Source organism: Peromyscus californicus, unplaced genomic scaffold (assembly GCF_007827085.1).
Source record: "Peromyscus californicus insignis strain IS unplaced genomic scaffold, ASM782708v3 Scaffold_23__1_contigs__length_62951481, whole genome shotgun sequence".
NCBI classification, from domain to species: domain Eukaryota; kingdom Metazoa; phylum Chordata; class Mammalia; order Rodentia; family Cricetidae; genus Peromyscus; species Peromyscus californicus.
This window is the reverse complement of record NW_026294534.1, coordinates 17,102,797-17,121,032: the sequence shown is the minus strand read 5'-3', so window position 1 is coordinate 17,121,032 and position 18,236 is coordinate 17,102,797. Positions and strand designations below refer to the sequence as shown.

General features: G+C 42.2%; 1 protein-coding gene across 1 annotated transcript in view; it reads left to right on the top strand.

Annotated features, from left to right (window-relative positions):
* LOC128119456 (A disintegrin and metallopeptidase domain 3-like) overlaps nt 1-18,236 on the top strand; it is a 46,111-nt gene that overhangs the window by 10,467 nt on the left and 17,408 nt on the right. Inside the window, exons 5-11 of the mRNA XM_052752843.1 lie at nt 943-1,117; nt 3,603-3,668; nt 7,331-7,402; nt 7,557-7,723; nt 8,735-8,816; nt 11,938-12,074; nt 14,002-14,188. Coding sequence (XP_052608803.1) covers nt 943-1,117; nt 3,603-3,668; nt 7,331-7,402; nt 7,557-7,723; nt 8,735-8,816; nt 11,938-12,074; nt 14,002-14,188 — 886 coding nt within the window. The remainder of the gene's footprint in view (nt 1-942; nt 1,118-3,602; nt 3,669-7,330; nt 7,403-7,556; nt 7,724-8,734; nt 8,817-11,937; nt 12,075-14,001; nt 14,189-18,236) is intronic.

The window sequence follows — 18,236 nt, the reverse complement described above, 5'->3', positions numbered from 1 at the left end:
TGTGAGACTAGAATGAGGCAATAATTATAACAATAATAACAATAACAATAATAATAATACAGACCTGTAGACTGTGGGGGCCCTGTTAATACAGCTTCTTTATTCCCGTCTCTTTTTCTTGCCCTCTCACGTACTTTTGGTGGGGGGGGGGGGCTTCTTTGTATTTTGCCATCATAAAACTTAAGTGGGAAAAGTTCCCATGAGCAGGGAGAGAATTCACATTTTCTAGCCACATCAGACCACAAGTATTCTTAAATGCCATAATGGAGGGAAGATAGGTATAACGTTGGGTTTGAAATGTAATCCAAGACTGAGTGATTCTTAGAGATTAGATAAAGAATTTTTTAAAATTTCCTGTCCATTTTACATACCAACCACAGTTCCTCCTCCTCCCCACTTTCCCCTCCTCCACCTCCACCCTGACCCACTCCCCATCCCCTCCTTCAAAAGGGTAAGGCCTCCCGTGGGGAGTCAGCAAAGCCTGGTACATTCAATTGAGGCAGGACCAAGCCCCTCTCCCCTCCCTCCCCCACCTCCCGCTGCATCAAGGCTGAGCAAGGCTTCCCACCGTAGGGAATGGGCCCCAAAAAGCCCACTCATGCACCAGGGATAGATCCTGTCCCACTGCCAGGGGCCCCTCAAACAGACCAAGCTACACAGCTGTCTCCCACATGCAGAGGGCCTAGTTTGGTGCTTTGCAGACTCCGTAGCTGTCGGTCTAGAGTTGGTGAGGGGAATGCACTGATCTTATTTGGCAGTGACTTTCACTCTGTTTCTGACATAAATACATACATATATATTGGTTTACATTGAAAAGTATATAACTACAGCTATGTCATCTTTACATTTAAATTTACATAAAGAATTATGGAGAATACTTTTAGTGTGATTTCTCAGTGGGAAGCCTATACTAATCCTATTTTCTTTCCTTTATATGTCTAGGGGCTTGTTGCAGTTAGAAAACATCACTTATGGAATTGAGCCATTACAATCTTTGGCTACATTTGAACACATAATTTATCAAATAAAGAATAATAAAATTGATTATTCACCCTTAAAAGAAAACTTAAATCTCCAGCATGAAAGTCAGTCCTACCGAATTCTTGTAAAACCAGAAGTGAGTTGGGCCTTCATCTGTACTACTTAACTTTGAAATTTTGAGACTGTGTACATTGGGAAAACAAAGTTAAACTGTTGTATGGTAATTCTTTTAAGATATCATTGGTTTACTCAGATAGTCTTTAGGAAATAACAAGTAGACAGAATTAATTTTTTTAAAAAATCATCAAACTTGTTATGATAGCTTGTTTAGTTATTATATGAGGAGTTTGTATAGATACACATAGTTGCTTATTTGTATGAATATGCATACCATTAACATAATTGGTCCTGGATTTACTTAATGATACTGTATTTTCTTAGTCAATATATTTGTTTTGTAAAAAAGCATTACTTTGCTACAAACTTTCAAAGTAAAATGAGTCATGACAATAATTAGAAACCATCTCAAACCTCCCCATCTAAAGATAATGTGTTTTCTCTCATACACCTCACCATAACTGTACAGTCATAAATGTCTAGATTTTTTTTCTAGGAAAAAAATCATCTAAACATGGCTATTTTACGTTTTTCCTATTAACATGATTTTGTGTTTTTGTTTACTTTACATTTATTACTTTCTAAATCAAATAATATTGCCAAGTAAATCTACTAAAATACTAAATGGATGAGTGTATAAGGAAAAATGAAAATAAGAATGGACCAAAATATTGTGTTCTGCAGCCTGGTGCTGCTGTGGGATGCACTGCTCTGATTCTGCAGCTGTCACTGTTTCTGACATAAATATATAAATATATATTGGTTTAAATTGAAAAGTATATGCTTTATACAACTATGTCATTTTTACATTTAAATTCTCCCTCTAATTAGTAAATTAATCTGATGAATATAGAAAAAAATTAGGAATCAACTTCTATGAATAATTTCAGCCACTGGCAGGCACTCTTCCAGAGAGATTTTTGGTATGTATCTTCATGGTTCCCTTTACAGTGTTTGCTCAACTTCACATTTGATCATCAGTGGCTAAGTAAGTTCATTTCTTTTTTGATTTTTTTGAGATAGGGTTTCTCTGTGTAGTTTTGGTGCTTACCTGAAATTGGGCCAGCCTGGTCTACAGAGCGAGATCCAGGACAGGTACCAAAAACTACACAGAGAAAGCCTGTCTCGAAAAACCAAACCAAACCAAACCAACCAACCAACCAACCAAACAAACAAACAAAAAACCTGGGTGTTTGCTAGTTGAATTAAACTGCCACCCCCACCTCAACTTTTACATGTTTGTTTGCTGGATATGCTAGTCATTAATGGATGGCCAGAGCCACACCCAAGCAGTAGCTCATTCTTCATGTCAATGTATGTGAGCCAAGAAGACTCTAGAGTTGGGAAATATGGTACCGAGTGTGGTGGTATTTTACTTGTACTGAAATGTGATTTTAATTGTATGTTAATAAAGTTGCCTGGGGGTCAGAGCTATTAGAACCATAGCAAGTGCATGGCGGCGGTGGCGCACGCCTTTAAGGACCTGGAGGGCGGTACATACAGGCAGTGACGAGGCAGTCACGTGTTTGGGTTTACAACCAATGAGAAGGCAGAACAGCTAGACTATATAAAGACATACACACAGGAAGTAGGTCCCTTTTGGAGAGGATCGCTGAATCAGGAAGGGTGAGGCTCTTAGCTCTGACCTCTTGGCTTTCTTCTCTGAATCAGCTCTGTGTTTCTTATTTAATAAGACGGTTGGTTACATCTGCAACCGAGTGTCTTTGAGTCAGAATGACATTGCTTCACTTGGAGTAAATTGGGTTGCATTCCATTGCACAAGAGAAGACCTTGTCAAATCTGTTGAAGGCTGAAAAGAAGAAAACTTACCCTCATAAAGAGTAGTCTTTGGATCCAACTGGAACCTCAATATCATGTCCTTCTGGGTAGGCAGCTGAGAGCTCTGGAACTGTAACAGTTCCAGGTTTCCAGATTCCTCTCTAGACATTGGACTAACTGACCTCTATGATCCCAGAAGCCAACTCCATACATATACATGTGCGCATATATATGCACATTTCATGTTATCAAATATTAAATGTTTGCTGAAATAAATAAGCCTTGTTACAAAAAATGTTCAAGAAGCCACAAATCAAATCAGTAATAAGATATAATATGGCTAATATATTTCCTTTTTTAAATAAATAATGAGTAATTCCATACCATCTTATCTTCAGTGGAATACATTCAGCAAAGGTAGAAAAACTCATCAAAATGAAGCACCTTTAAAACAGCCAAGGTCAGGCCTGGTGTGGTGGCGCACACCTTTAATCCCAGCACTCCAGAGGCAGAGGCAGGCGGATCTCTGTAAAACAGCCAAGGTTTCTTCCCAGTCAAACTGTCATCGGAGCATTTAACTTTAAAGACTCCCAGGGCTAGAGATTGTATCTATCGTCCACGTTACTAAAATAAGTACAGTAAACAGTACTAAATCAGTATTCTTAACAGACATATGTGTACCTGGTTGAAGGTTTTATTATATTGACATTTTTATTGTTTCACAGAAAGGTTCAAATGTGTCACTGATGAAAAGGATGCTGAGTGTGAAGGTCATCGTGGATAAAGCCATGGTAGGAATGACCTGTCTTCCTGAGATCTTTGTTTTGTAGAGAGTGAGGATTGTGAATATGAAACTTAAATTGCTTGCTCTCTCCCTCCCTTTCTCTCTCTCCCCACTCCCATCTTTTTTTCTTCATATTAGTTTTGTTCTGTGGGATGGGTGTTTTGCCTGCATTGTGTGCATTATGTGTATGCATTACTCCCAGAGTCCAGCAGAGGGAGGCAGATCCACTGGGACTAGAGTTAGAGATGCCTGTGAGTTGCCATGTGAATTTTGAGGGTTGGATTCAGGTCCTCTAGAAGAGCAGTGGTGGTGCACGCCTTTAATCCCAGCACTCGGGAGGCAGAGCCAGGCGGATCTCTGTGAGTTCGAGGCTAGCCTGGTCTCCAAAGCGAGTTCCAGGAAAGGCGCAAAGCTACACAGAGAAACCCTGTCTCGAAAAAACAAAAAACAAAAAACAAAAAAAAAAAAAAAAAGAAGAAGAGCAGTATGTGCTCTTAACTGCTGAGCTAGCTTTCTAGCTTTCACTGTTTAATACAAACTTTTTTTACTCTGTTCAAGTGTCAGTCCTGATGACACATGCCAGTAATCCCAGCATTTAGGAGGGTGAGGCAAAAAAATCTGCATTTCCTACCACTCCAGGTACCATAAGACCTTGTTCAAAAGATAAACGTCTTTTTTTTCCTCTGTTCAAAAAATGTGCCAGAGCATAGCAGTGCACAACGACATGTCATCACTTGTCCTTATACTGGCACGAGGGGATTGGAGCAATGGCGTGTGACTCTGTATGCACAGGTTCTAAGCCCCTCTGACTTTAGCAGAGAGACTAGCCGGTGTGCCTCAATTCTTCCTGAGACTAGATCTCATTTCCATTATACTGGAAGTTAATTCATTAAATGCTAAATTGGATTACTTTCCAAAGGTCTACTTTCTGAGCTTGTTTTGTGTGTCGTAGTTACCTGGCGTCTTGAGTGGAAGCTCCACGTTCTAAGGATGAAATGGGCATTCATTCGCACTCCAGATACTTTGCACTCTCCTCTCCAGAAAGTATTTGCCCACTGCCTTCCTTCCCATGGGGCTAATCTGGTTTCATAGCCAGCATTGACTTTCTTTCTCAGCTTGCCACTCTCTGGTTCCTAGCCTCCAGCCCATGGGTTTCTTCATGGAGTCACGCTAGTCTCGTGGTGTGGATTCATTCCACAACCTTCTACCTCACCACACTGGACTCTCACTTAACCAGCCATTTTGATTTTGTCTTAGTTAATGTTTACATGGGCCATCTCCAAAATAAATGATTTTAGTTAAATCTCCAGTTTCTATTTTTCTTGTATTGAAAAAATATTTTTTTTCTTAGGATACAGTTTGATCACAGTTTCCCCTTCCCCAACCCTTCCAAGGTCCTCCCCTGCTCCCCTCCTGTCCAAATCCACCCCCTTTCAGTCTCTCCTTATAATTATAAATCAAGTAAGATTTTAAAAAACCCACAAAAATCAGAATAGAATAAAACAGAAGAAAAAAAAGCTAACACAACCCCACAAGAAACATATATAGACCCAGAAACACACACTGTGCCCACATAGAGATGCTATAAAAACCCCAAAATGGAAGCCATAATATATCCAAAGGACTTGTGATATTAAAAAAAAAAAGAAAAAAAATGCCCTGACATATATTATGAGATAAAGAACCTCCAAAGATGCCATTGAGTTCATTTTGTGTTGGCCATCTACTGCTGGGCATGGGGCTTAGCCCACAAGAGCGGTTTGTATACACAGTGAGACTCCATTGGAGAAAACTAATTTTTCATTTGCAAGTGGTTATCAACTGGAGACAGCTTCGGGGTGAGGGATGGGGACGTGTGCCCACTTCTCCTCTCAGCACTGGGACCCCATCTGGGGCAGATCCGTGCAGGCCCATGCACGCTGCCTCAGTCTCTGAGAGTTCCTATGTGCATGGGTCCTGCTGTGCTCAGAAGGCCTTGTTCCCTTGATGTCCTCCATCCCCTCTGGCTCTTACATTCCGTCTGCCTCCCCTAGCCCTGAGGGAAGGGATTTGATGGAGACATCCCATTTAGGGTTGAGTCTTTCCCTCCCTGCACATTGTCCATTCGTGGGTCTCTGTATTGGTTCCTACCTGCTGCGATCCGACTGTATCTCCCGTTCCGTATGAAACAGCCCTGTTCAAAGCACCCTTACCAGGTGGGCATTGCTCCCTTTCCCCTGAGCTTGGGGAAGTGTCTGCCGCCTTTGCTCACCTGAAATTGTCTTAGCCTTTCAGTGTTGAGCATTTTCACCTTTCCAACAGTTTTGGGTTTTGGAGAGAGAAAAAAAAAAATTAAACAATTAAACTTTCAGAAAGCTGTAGCAAGAATACGTCGCAGAGCAGCCTTGTTCCCGTCATCTGTGTCACCGCCACAGGGTCTTCTGTCGTCATCTGGGCTGTCTCTGTTTGAATTTGAACGCAAGTTTTCAATGGCATCACGGGCAGATGACGTTAGGATCTAGGCACAACAGCACAGCAGCATCCCCGTCTCTGTACAGCGGAGCGCTCTATTGCATGGTATCCACACAGCTGATCTTAGTAAGACTGTGTGCTGTATCTAAAGAGCTATGGCTAAACACAGCTCAGTTGATATATTTATGCATAGTCTGTCCTTGCTACTTACAAGTTCCTTTGTGTGCCTATTACATCTAACGTTTGCCTTGGTGTTCCACACCATTTATGTCTCTACTGTTAATTTGCTTGCTACTAAAAAGTAATCATGTAAATTAAATCCTAGACACTATTTGCAGACAGTATTCTGATTATTATTTCCTTAAGTGAAGGCATACGCTGGTAGGTAGTTGTCCACTATTGGACTCTGTTGAGAAAGGGTGCTCTGTAGCTGGGATGTATGCTGAGTTTTTTTGATTGGAGTGAAGACTTAAGACAGAAAAGTGAATGCAGTCTTAGTGAGTCAGCGACTGGATGTAGCTAGAGTTTTCCTGCCTGGTCCACAGTCAGGACAAATCTCTCTCACCTGCCAGTCTCACAGCCGCTCAGACCCAACCAAGTAACACAAAGACTTATATTGGTTACAAACTGTATGGCCATGGCAGGCTTCTTGCTAACTGTTCTTACAGCTTAAATTAATCCATTTCTATAAATCTATACCTTGCCACGTGGCTCGTGGCTTACCGGCATCTTCACATGCTGTTTGTCATCGTGGCGGCTGGCAGTGTCTCTGACTCAGCCTTCCACTTCCCAGCTTTATTCTCCTCCTTGTCCCGCCTATACTTCCTGCTTGGCCACTGGCCAATCAGTGATTTATTTATTGACCAATCAGCAACACACTTGACATACAGACCATCCCACAGCAGCTGGACTTCTTGATTCTGCCCTTATAGTGCATCCCATCTTCATTTCTGTGCCTGTAAAGAGGAAGTGAATCACAGCTACCCCTTTGAATAGTCTCAATCGTTAAGACCCTAGGGTTAGGTGTAAAGCACAGTAAAGACAATAATTAGGAGAAGTTTATAGACATGAAGGGTTAACTGACAGCCAATTTGAACACATTTCTACTTTGCTTCCTCAGTTGAGTATGGCATCATTTTAACTTTTATATTTGACACTATTAAAGAGTGATTGTTTAATCAGTTATAGCAGTAATTGAGAAACCAACTTGTCTTTCAGTTTGGCCATATGGGCTCTGAGATGGGAGTTGCAGTTCAGAAAGTTGTTCATATCTTTGGTCTCATTAACACCGTGAGTACTTCCCTTTTTGTTGAAGAGACTAACGTTAACCCGTTAACACGGTTTGCGTGCATGTTCCCCCCAGCACTTTAATCCGTGAGTTGGGTTATCTCCTCAAAGCAATAAGTTGAATGTAATCCCCAACTGAAGTGTGTCCCCTTTCCAGATGTTTTCCCAGCTGAAGATGACTGTGATGTTAACGTCTTTAGAGATCTGGTCAGACCAAAATAAGATAGAAACAAATGGGGATGCTGATGAAGTTCTGCAAAGGTTTCTGCTGTGGAAACAAAAACAAGCATCTGAAAGGGCCCAGGATATCACGTACTTACTCCTGTGAGTGCCTTGTCTGCGCCAAGGGGGACTTGCCCACTTATTTAACGTCAACTGTTGAAGTTGTGTTTGGGTAATTGTGCCGGCGTAAGCAAAATGTAAAGCTCTGATCACATAGTCAAACACAGTCCCCCCAGACCCCGTCATCCCATTCCACTTCAGCACTAAGGTGTGGTATGAAAAGCAGCAGGGGGAACACAGGCCTCTGTGTTTATAAAGACCTCACTGGGAAATGGTTATACCATGATGTTAACGTGATGAATGCAATAATTGCCCATGTTGTTGGTTCAAAAGGTAAATAACTGAAATGGACCGGCCACTTCCCTGCACCTGTGGCTACTCTTCTCCAGTGTTTCCATAGTGACCTAAGATGTAGTTTTCAGCCACTTGCTCTGTGGGTTTCAAGAGTCTTTGTGTAGGTTTTAGCATTACTCACTCACTTAATCATTTTACCTGTAACTGTGAGAAGTTCATTCACGAAAAGATTTTAAGAGATATGAAAGGAACCACATGTTTTCTCTTGCTTCCTACTAGGTTCAAGGCCGGGGTTGGGTGTTTGAAGGCAGCACTAGGGGGCTAATTTCTGCACACCGCCTCTTTTTTCTTGGTGTACCTCTCTCTCTCCCTCTCCTCTGGTCCAACACCGTGTACAATTTTAAGATTTGTTCAATACGTGAAAAGCTTGACCACAGATGACTCTGGTCTTTAGATTTTAGCATCAATATCCATTTAGTGATGGGGATCCTGAGAAACAGGCCATGAAGATACTAGGCTCCTCTAGGTTTTGGATTGTGTATCATAGAACCTTAAGCATCATTTTTAACTTAAATTCCTATGAAGTATGGAGGACATACGATTTGTGTTTCTACTACTTAATGAATGGTTGTTAGCATAAAGCATATTGTATGGTGAATACCATGTTTTAAAGATGCAGAGCTTTCAGAAATCCATTGTTTAAATGTTCTTTCTAGCAACGTTTTGAAACAAGTGCACTGACGTAAAATTTTAATTTAGGTATAAGGATTATCCTGATTATGTGGGAGCAACATATCATGGCATAGCCTGCAACCCAAAGTTTACAGCAGGAATCGCTCTGGTATGCATTCTATTGTCCCTGAATGAAAAGACACAGAATGTATTTATTGTATACTTTTTGTGAATTTTTCTAACAGTTTTTTTTGTTTTTGGCTTTTAATGTTATAACTTATAAAAGAGTTGATTTGTTGAGGAACCCCCATGGTACCGGACTAGGCCCTCTGGATAAGTGAGACAGTTGTTTAGCTTGAACTATTTAGGGGGCCCCCAGGCAGTGGGATCAGGACCCATCCCTAGTGCATGAGCTGGCTTTTTGGAGCCTAGTGCCTGTGGTGAGACACCTTGCACAGCCTTGGTGCAGGGAGGAGGGGCTTGGACCTGCCTCAACTGAATGTGCCAGGCTCTGCTGACACCCCATGGGAGACCTTGCCTTGGAGGAGGTGGGAATGGGGGGTGAATTGGGGGAGAAGGCTGGGGGGTGAGAGGAGGGAGGACAGGGGAATCTGAGGTTGATATGTAAAATGAACAGAAAATCTCTTAATAAAAAAAAAGAGTTGGTTTGGTTTCCGGGAAAACACATCAAATTTGCAATTTTAACGAGTCTGTGATGTTAACCGTATTTACCTTATTGTGAAATAAGTCTCAAGATACATTCACCTTTTAAAAATGAGTCTCCACATCAATCAAGCAACCCTTCCCCTGTCCCAAGTGATGCTCATTCTATGTGCTGTTTCTATTGTTTTAATAACTTTGGGGTTTACATGTAAATGGGATGGTTCAGCACATGTCTTTCTAGGACAGAGTTCTTGCAAGCAGTACAATGTACTTAAAGGTTCCATCTCTGCCATAGTGTACACACGATTTCCTTTTTAACGACTGAGTTAATTATCTATTCTATCAACAGATCTTTCATTTATTCCCCTGCCTTTGTTGATATGCGCCCTGTTGCGCCCTGTTGCACTGCACATGATAGGACAGACATCTCTTTGAGGTCCTAATATGGGTCAGTCTGGGTGTATACCCATGTTGTTGTTTGTTTTTGCTCTTTCTGGGGGGCCCATCACCCAGCTCCCAAATAAATTCATACACGGAGGCTCATTTGAATGCCCAGCCTTAGCTTGGCTGAGTTTCTAGTCAGCTTTCCTTATCTTAAATTATCCCGTCTATCTTTTGCCTCTGGGCTTTTCCCATTCTTTTACTTCCGTAGATCTTACTCTTACTCCGTGGCTTGCTGGTTGTGCAGCTGGGTGGCTGGCCTCGAACTCACAGAGATCCTCCTGGCTCTGCCTCCTCGGTGCAGGGATCAAAGGCGTGCGCCACGACTGCCCGGCTGACTCTTACTCCCTAGTTTGCTGGTTGGGTGACTGTCCCTGGAGTCTTTCTCCTCTCTGGCTCCTTCTCCTCTTCACTCCTCTATCTCCTCTTTGTTTCTCCCAGACTTCTCCTTCTCTATCTTCTCTCTGCCTGCCAGCCCCGCCTATCCTTTCTCCTGCCTTGCTATTGGCCGTTCAGCTCTTTATTAGACCATCAGGTGTTTTAGACAGGCACAGTAACACAGCTTCACAGAGTTAAACAAATGCAACATGAACAAGAGTAACACACCTTCTACTACATACCCAGAAGGCAGTTTGCTGAATTATGTATCGGTCTTGTTTTTAATATTTTGTGAGACTATAATAATTGGTTTTGATAGAGGCTATACCAGTCTATAATAGTTTCACCAACATGCAATTAGCTGCAGAGTCAATCAAACTTACTTTGCTATAGTTAATAGAGACAGGCCTATGTGCATGATGTTACAGCTTCTCATTGCTTTTTAGATGGCGTTTTTGCCGTCGCAAATGATGCAATACCAGTTCATATACTTGATAGACTTTATTACCAGAGAAATAACTATTCAAGTATTTGACTTATTTTTTTAAGTAAGTTAATGCTTTGCTGTTGGGTTGTGGGCATTCTCTACATCATGGATGTTAATCCTCTGTCAGACATGTGGTCTGTAAATGTTTTTTTTTTTTTTTTCCCCCATTCCTGTGTGTGTTTGTCTTTACTTTGGTTTTATCATGACATTGAAACAGGGGCGTTTGAGACAGTGGCAGAATCTTCTTTGCCTGTGTTCGCCTTTGCCCCCATCCTTTGGGGAGATGACGGTGTGGGCGCCCTGAATCCGTTTTCCTGTTTTCTTCTGTTGAATAGTTGTGAGTCTCTCACTCAGGTCTTGAATAATTCAGCTAGTTTTTAGATAGAGTAAATATAAGGAGCTGAGTGAATGCTCTTTTTCATGTAGCTGTTCTGATTTTAATCCACTCTGCCAATCCACACCTTTATTGGGGATTTGAATTCATTTATATTCAAAATAGTTGGTGGCAGGAAAAGATTTCCCGCTGCCATTTTTATTTGTTTATTTATATAGACTTTTTCCTGTCTCCCTTGGATGCACTGTGTGGAATCCAGATGTTTTGACCTCTCCTGTCCTCGACCACTCTCTTGTGTGTGTCATTAACTCTTGGAGGTTCCCTTTGATTCTCTTTCATTACATGTATATTCCATAGATTTTTTTCTTTACCATTGCACTTGGCTAAAATATTAAATTTAAGTTAATTATAAAGTATAAGAAAATTTTTGTTTACATTTTTAAAATTTCCTCAGACAATTTCTAAAGTAAAAACTGATTGCCAATTAACTCTTTGTGGTCTAAATTTTTCCTAATTATTGTCTCAAAAAATAGTCACTAAAATTATTCTACTTCCCTAAATGTCTTTATGCTTGTTTGAATTGTATTTAATAATATGCCATAAATTTAAGGTTTTATGTAGCAATCTTAATTTTCCTACATGTCAGCTCAATTGGACTAAAAGGTTATTGCTTCAAAAAGAATATCACAATTTGCTCCTTTTTTTTTTAACCTTTACAGTCTTAAAAGTTTTGCTATTCCATTTACTTGACTTTGCATTGTAGTTTAGGTACCATTGTCAAAAAAAAAAAAAAAAAAAAAGCCTGACAAAAGCAAACAGGAGGAACGGGGTGAAAGAGGAGGGGAGAGGAGGAGAGGGGAAGAGGGGAGGTGTGGAGGGGAAGGAGGAGGAAAAGGAAGAGGAAGAAGAAGGAGAAGGAGGAGGGGGAGGAGGGGGAGGAGGAGGAGAAGAACTGACTCAATAATTTTGTTCTTTTTGTCTCTCTAGCACCCGAAGACGTTAACCGTGGAGGGCTTTGCTGTTGTTCTGTCCCAGCTGCTTGGAATTAACCTGGGGTTAACTTATGACGACGTCTACAACTGCTTCTGCCCAGGAAGCGTGTGCATAATGAATCCTTCGGCAATGTAAGGTGCTTTTCCAGATCAGATCTCTGTAGACACTTAGGAAATCCTTGTAGTGTGTTCGGACGTACACTTCTTCGTCACCGTCTAACTTGACCAGGAACAGTTTAAATGAATGCGCATGCAATCATGTAAAGCACATGGACGAGAACGAGCTCAGGGTAGTAGAGAACACACACGTCCCAGTTCTTTTTTTGTTTTGTTTTTTTCGAGACAGGGTTTCCCTGTGTAGCTTTGCACCTTTCCTGGAACTCACTCTGTAGCCCAGGCTGGCCTCGAACTCACAGAGATCCGCCTGGCTCTGCCTCCCGAGTGCTGGGATTAAAGGCGTGCGCCACCACCGCCCGGCACGTCCCAGTTCTTAAGCCATGTGCGGCTAGTAGATGGAGTGAGTGGGGGGTTCATGGTCCTTCTGTCAGCCTCGTCTATATGCTGCTATGGAAGAAATGCAATAATGCAAAAATAGCGGAAGGCGTGACGGCTCAACAGGCCTGTGAATAAGGAGATTTATTTCGCTGTGTACCTTGGGGTAGAGGGAGACGAAAGGTTACAAAGAGTTTAGAAACTACTGAGACTACAAGGAAGAATGTTACAGGCACAGGGACACAAAGTCAAGCGCAGCCTGGCTGAAGGGTCAGACTCAGGGAAAGAGCAAGGAGACGGGAGAGAGGCGGAGGACAGAGCCCCAGGTGCTGGGGCAGAACCCGAGTGCTTGCAGAACGGGAGATTTCATAATAAACTAAACAACACACGATCAGTTTGCACAGCATGGGTAAATTAAATGTGCCCTACCGAGTGAACGTGCAAAACCCCAGAGGGAGCCCAAACACAGTCTCTGAAGGAGATGGGTGTTCTCGTAATAATTCATGGAAGTCTATTAACATGGAGAAGCGAGGCCATTGAAGAATCACTCCTAGGCTCTTGGCTATCACAGTTCACTGCTAAACACTGAAATATTCTGAACGGTTTTATTTGTTGCATCTGGCTAATTATTAAGTTGTCTATTAGGCTTTTCAAGCCCGCTGTTAAATAAACCGTACAGGTTGGACCGCAAGGACAAGTGTTCTAGAAGGTCCAAACCTTCAGCTGGTGGGAGAGAATTAAAATTATGTGCAGGGAATGTTGAGGGAAGTGATAAGGTGAGAAGAGAAGCTTGGGCCAGGAGGAGGGGTTGCTGAGGGGCATGGAATCCTCGGGAGGGAGGGGGAGGGAAGGGGAGGGAGGGGGAGGGAGGGGGAGGGAGGGGAGGGAAGGGGAGGGAGGGGGTGGGAGGGAGAGTTTGCGTGACGAATGAAGGGGCGGATAGAAGTCACGTGCCCAGATACAGCCAACCAGAAGTACTGGTTTCAGTCTCCCCAGAGGCTTTCATGCACTAGAGAGGGAAAAGCTCCGGGAAAATGCCTTCCCCACCACAGGGCAGAGGCGGATGCGGCTATCCCACTCTCACATCCTCCTTTGAACTTCCTGTCGTGATAATTTTGTTGACTCTAATGCGGTGATTTCAAGTGTGCCCTGAAGCTGAGGTGCTGACCGCTCCAGCTCCCTTCACTTTCTGTGTATTGATCCTAACAAATCACATTTGAAAGAAATGGAACCGCCGGGCGCTGGCGGCAGGCAGATCTCTGTGAGTTCGAGGCCAGCCTGGTCTACAGAGCGAGATCCAGGACAGGCACCAAAATTATGCAGAGAAACCCTGTCTCAAAAAACAAATAAAAAACCAAAAAAAACCAAAACAAAAAAACCAAAAAACAAAACAAAAAAAAAAAGAACTGCTTTGGATATGGCCTGCATTAAAACTAGAGGCAACTCTCTCTCTCCTTCTTGGCTTGTCTTTCAGGTGAATATTCAGAGATTCATACACTTTATTAAAGAATGTTACTTGGATAGAGGTTGCATTTCATTTATCTGAGGAATATTAATTTATTTTTAGACGTTCCCAAGGCGTAAAGGTTTTCAGCAGTTGCAGCCTGGATGGATTCAAACAGTTGGCTTCACAGCCTGAGCTAGACTGCCTTCAGAACAAACCAGTGCCAGAAACTGTCGCTCTGCCTCAAGGGCCAGTTTGTGGTAACGGCAAATTGGAGGAGCCAGAGGAGTGTGACTGTGGCCCACCAGAGGTTAGTCGGACTGTCCCCACTCATCCCAACACCTGGTCTATGTATCACACACCCTCCTGTAGACTTATATGTAATGGAAAAGGGGAAGACATCATTTTAAAAGATGACGGGCCACTGCATTACCTAAGGAAGCGGGCTGGGTATGGTAATGCAGTTGCCTGAAAAATCCTAGCGCTCAGGCAAGAGGATGGAGAATTCCAACATGGGTGGCATTGGGAAGCCCTGTCTCAAGACAATATTTGTAACTAACCTGATAATACAAGTGAGGTTGTTAGTTCTTATTTCAAAGACTTTTGGACATTTACTAATATCTGATGTTTATCTTAAATGCAGGGATTTGGTTCCATGACAATATGGGAGACTGAGAGTTTGTGGCACATAGTAACTGAGTAGTTTTGAATTTGCAAATTTAAATTGTGAGTAAAGGTAGCATAGATGAAATTGTATTACCTTTAATAGGCAGATCGTGAACTCCAGTGGCATTCCTAATTGGAATGACTACATTGGTCCATGAAAAGTCATTTAAATAAAATTCTTCCTTTGTTCATCTTTATCCTCAATAGCATACATGACCTGGTTCACAGCCATTCCATAGTTCTTATTCTTCACTCCAATGGAGTCACAAAAATAATCCCAGACACTTCCTGTTTAACGTTGCCATTGCTATAATTTTGTCAGCCCTGCTGTCGATTATCTCAGCTTTACAATATGTATTGGTAATGAGGAATGAAATGCCTGCCCTTTCTTCAGTGGAAAATGTCCCATTTCAGTTGTCTCTCTTCATGTATGTATGTATGTATGTATGGAAATATCGATTATTACCATTGAAGACAATTAGTCGTCTTTTATGACGAGTTCTACTACAGCTTTGTTTAAAGAGTCTCCTTTAAAAAATCCACTTGATTCTCTAAAAATGTGTTCTCTTTCTTAGAAGAACTTTACACACATTAAATTGGGCACAGCTGATTTGGGAAAAGAGCAACCGATGAGTTAGGGGGTCCTCTGAGCTAGCAGGGCTCCAGAGAGTGCTACTCAGGCATGCAAGCAAGCAACTTTCCGGACGGAATAGGCATGGCATGCAGAAGCCGCTGGGGCTGGAACTTGCCCATTGTTTTGTAACAACACAACGTCATCTGTTGCCGCCTTGTAAATGGCCAAAGCTCTACTGCTCAGAGTAGTTTTTGTTTGTTTGTTTGTTTTTGTTACAAAGATGGGCTCTCAGTTGGGTTTTCAGTTGTTTGCCTACTAGAATAAAGTAAGTCGCAGCGGGCTGTGTGGAGGTACCGAGTACAAGACTTAACAGCAACCTAAGGCGAATTTAACTTAACACTACCTACCACCTGTGGTCTACCCCCTCAATTTTGAAGACTGACTAAAGTCTAGGGCATTGACACTACTTGCTGTCACCTTCAAATGACTTTGTCCAGTCTCAGTGTGGGATTAACTACATGGAATGTCTGATCACATTGGTTCCCTTTGTGTTTGGGTAAGAATGCTAACCATAGCGAGACTACTGGGCATAATGGACATTTGCAGAAGAACATGTTAGAGTCCTGAAAGAATCAGTATAACCAGAGATTTTTTTTTCTTTTGAGACAGGTTCTCACTCTGTAGCTCTGGCCCTGGAACTCACTATGTAGACCAGACTGGCCTCGAAGTCAGAGATTTGCCTGCCTCTGCCTCTCCAGTGCTGGGAGTAAAGGTGTTCAGGTCAGGTCCAGCTCAGGGGTCTGTGGGTTCTGTTTCTGAGATGCACTGTGACTTTGGCGGTAGGAACTTACCTTCCACCTCCAGGAGGTGACCGAGAGCAGCAACAAGAAGCTGTATGCTTCGGGAGTCACTTGGACAGTCCTGGCCAACAACTCAAAAGCGGGCTTCTCATGTTCAGTATTGGGGGTTTTATTAGGTGGTCTTTGGCTCTTGGAGGAAGCCCTGACAGCCCAGATGGAAAAAGTTCATTAAAACTATATATGTATATTTATACACAGAATCATGTTTATCACAGGTGGTTTTTTAAAAAAGATGAATAGCTAGTAGTATGATTACTTGTGGGGGTTTTGGACATCCTTATTGTTACTTTACCCTCCTCCTTTCTGTATTGTGTCCTTCCCCCTTCCTAAAGGACCACCCCTTTTCCTGTTTCCATTACTAGGCTCCTTGTGTCCTGCGATTTCTCTCTCTCTGTTGCTACCCAACCCTCCTCTCCTCTCCATGTTCTCATTTTACATTCTTGGTTGCTGTTGTTACTCCGGGCTATATATTCACATCTGAAGATTTGCAGAGTGCGCGATGCTTGTCTTTCTGGGCCTAGATTACCTCACGATCAATCAAAGTGCAGAGTTGTGGAGGCCAGTCCCAGTGACTCTATTTGTGGAACACTACCACACCTAAGGCTCAGCGGACATTGCGGAAGAGAGGGTAGAAAGATTGTAAGAGCCAGAGGACCAGGGAGTTTGCTGTGAGATTGTCTCCTAGTAATATAGGAGTTGTAACCATAAAGTTTCACCAACATGACTGTCTTAAACATTTGTTGAATGAGGAAGACACCAATGAACGTGTTAAGTAAAAGGGGGAAAAGTCCATGAGGCCTCAGCTCTACACAAAGAACTACGGAATGCCGAGAGTGGAAGAAATAGTTTTCTCCAGGGAAGAACATACCAATTGGTTATCCAATACCAATGTCCAGCCCTGAAAACATGCATACAAGTAACATTATATAGACAGAGAAGGTTTTATTTAAGAATATATGTTTATATACACACACACACACATATATATATATATGTATATATATGCATGTAATAATAATTAGTGGAAAAAGAGGCCATGAAGATAAAGGAGAGCCAGGAGGGGTATATGGGGGTGCTTGGAAGGAGGAAAGGAATGGAGAAATGTTGTAATCATACTATAATCTCAGAATAATTTTTTATCGCTCAAAACATTATTTGGGGGATTTTATTTTTATTATCATATTTTTCATTATCTAAAACAATTTTCAAGTACAAATATACTTTGATAACATTCTTCCTTTCTTCCAAGTCCCTCCAGATCAGCGGTTCTCAACTGTCCTAATGCTGTGACCCTTTAATACAATTCCTCATGTTGAGGTGACTCCCAACCATATAGTTATTTTCCTTGATACTTCATAGCTATAATTTCGCTGCTCTTGTGAATCGTAATGTAAATATCTGATATGCAGGATATCTGATGTGTGACCCCTGTGAAAGGCTTGTTCGCCTCTAAGGGGTCGAGACCCCAGGTTAAGAACCACCCCTCCAGATCCTCTCCTAATCCCGATCTACCCAACTTTAAGTTCTTTCTTTAAAAGAAGTAAAAAATGCAGTACAACAACAAAAAAACCTCCAAACTAAGAAAACAAAATAAAGTCACATGTAAAAAGAGAGAAAAAAAAGCAGAAGAAAGATAAATATTTAGAAGACAATTTGATACTATATCCAACTGGCAAAATGGTAGTCATAGGTTCTCTCTCTCTCACGCCCAGCCATGAGTTCTTGGCTCAAGTTACAGTGCCAGGCATTAGCCACAATCAGAAAGTAGCTGGTTACCCCTATAATGTTCATACCACTGTGTGCTTCTCACCAAGCCAAATGTTTTAGCTCTCAAGGTTCACAGGTGAGTAAGAATGCCGATGGCTGCTTTTCCCCAGTAGCCTGTACAGTGTTGAGTCAACCGACCTGTCAAACAGTACCCGAAGCAGGGTGTGAGAATTAAGAAAAGTCGGTGACATACTGAGACATAGGGTAGATTTGGGAGGACTGTCAGTGAAGACTGCAGCCTTGAGTTTATTCTGCCCAGTGCTTGTATACAGCTCAAAAGCAGGCAAAGGAGCATCAGCAAAGAATACTACATTGTTACAGATTTCTCTGAAAGTATCCCGGGGTTCAAGGGACAGTCACACCACTTCCCTGTTCTCAAGGAGGTAACAAGTGTGCTGTTTTTCTTGGCAAAACACCCTGTTTGTCCTATTTCAGCAAGGCTGAGCAAAACAAGTATGCACTTTTGACCCCTCAGACCAAGATGAGCCCTC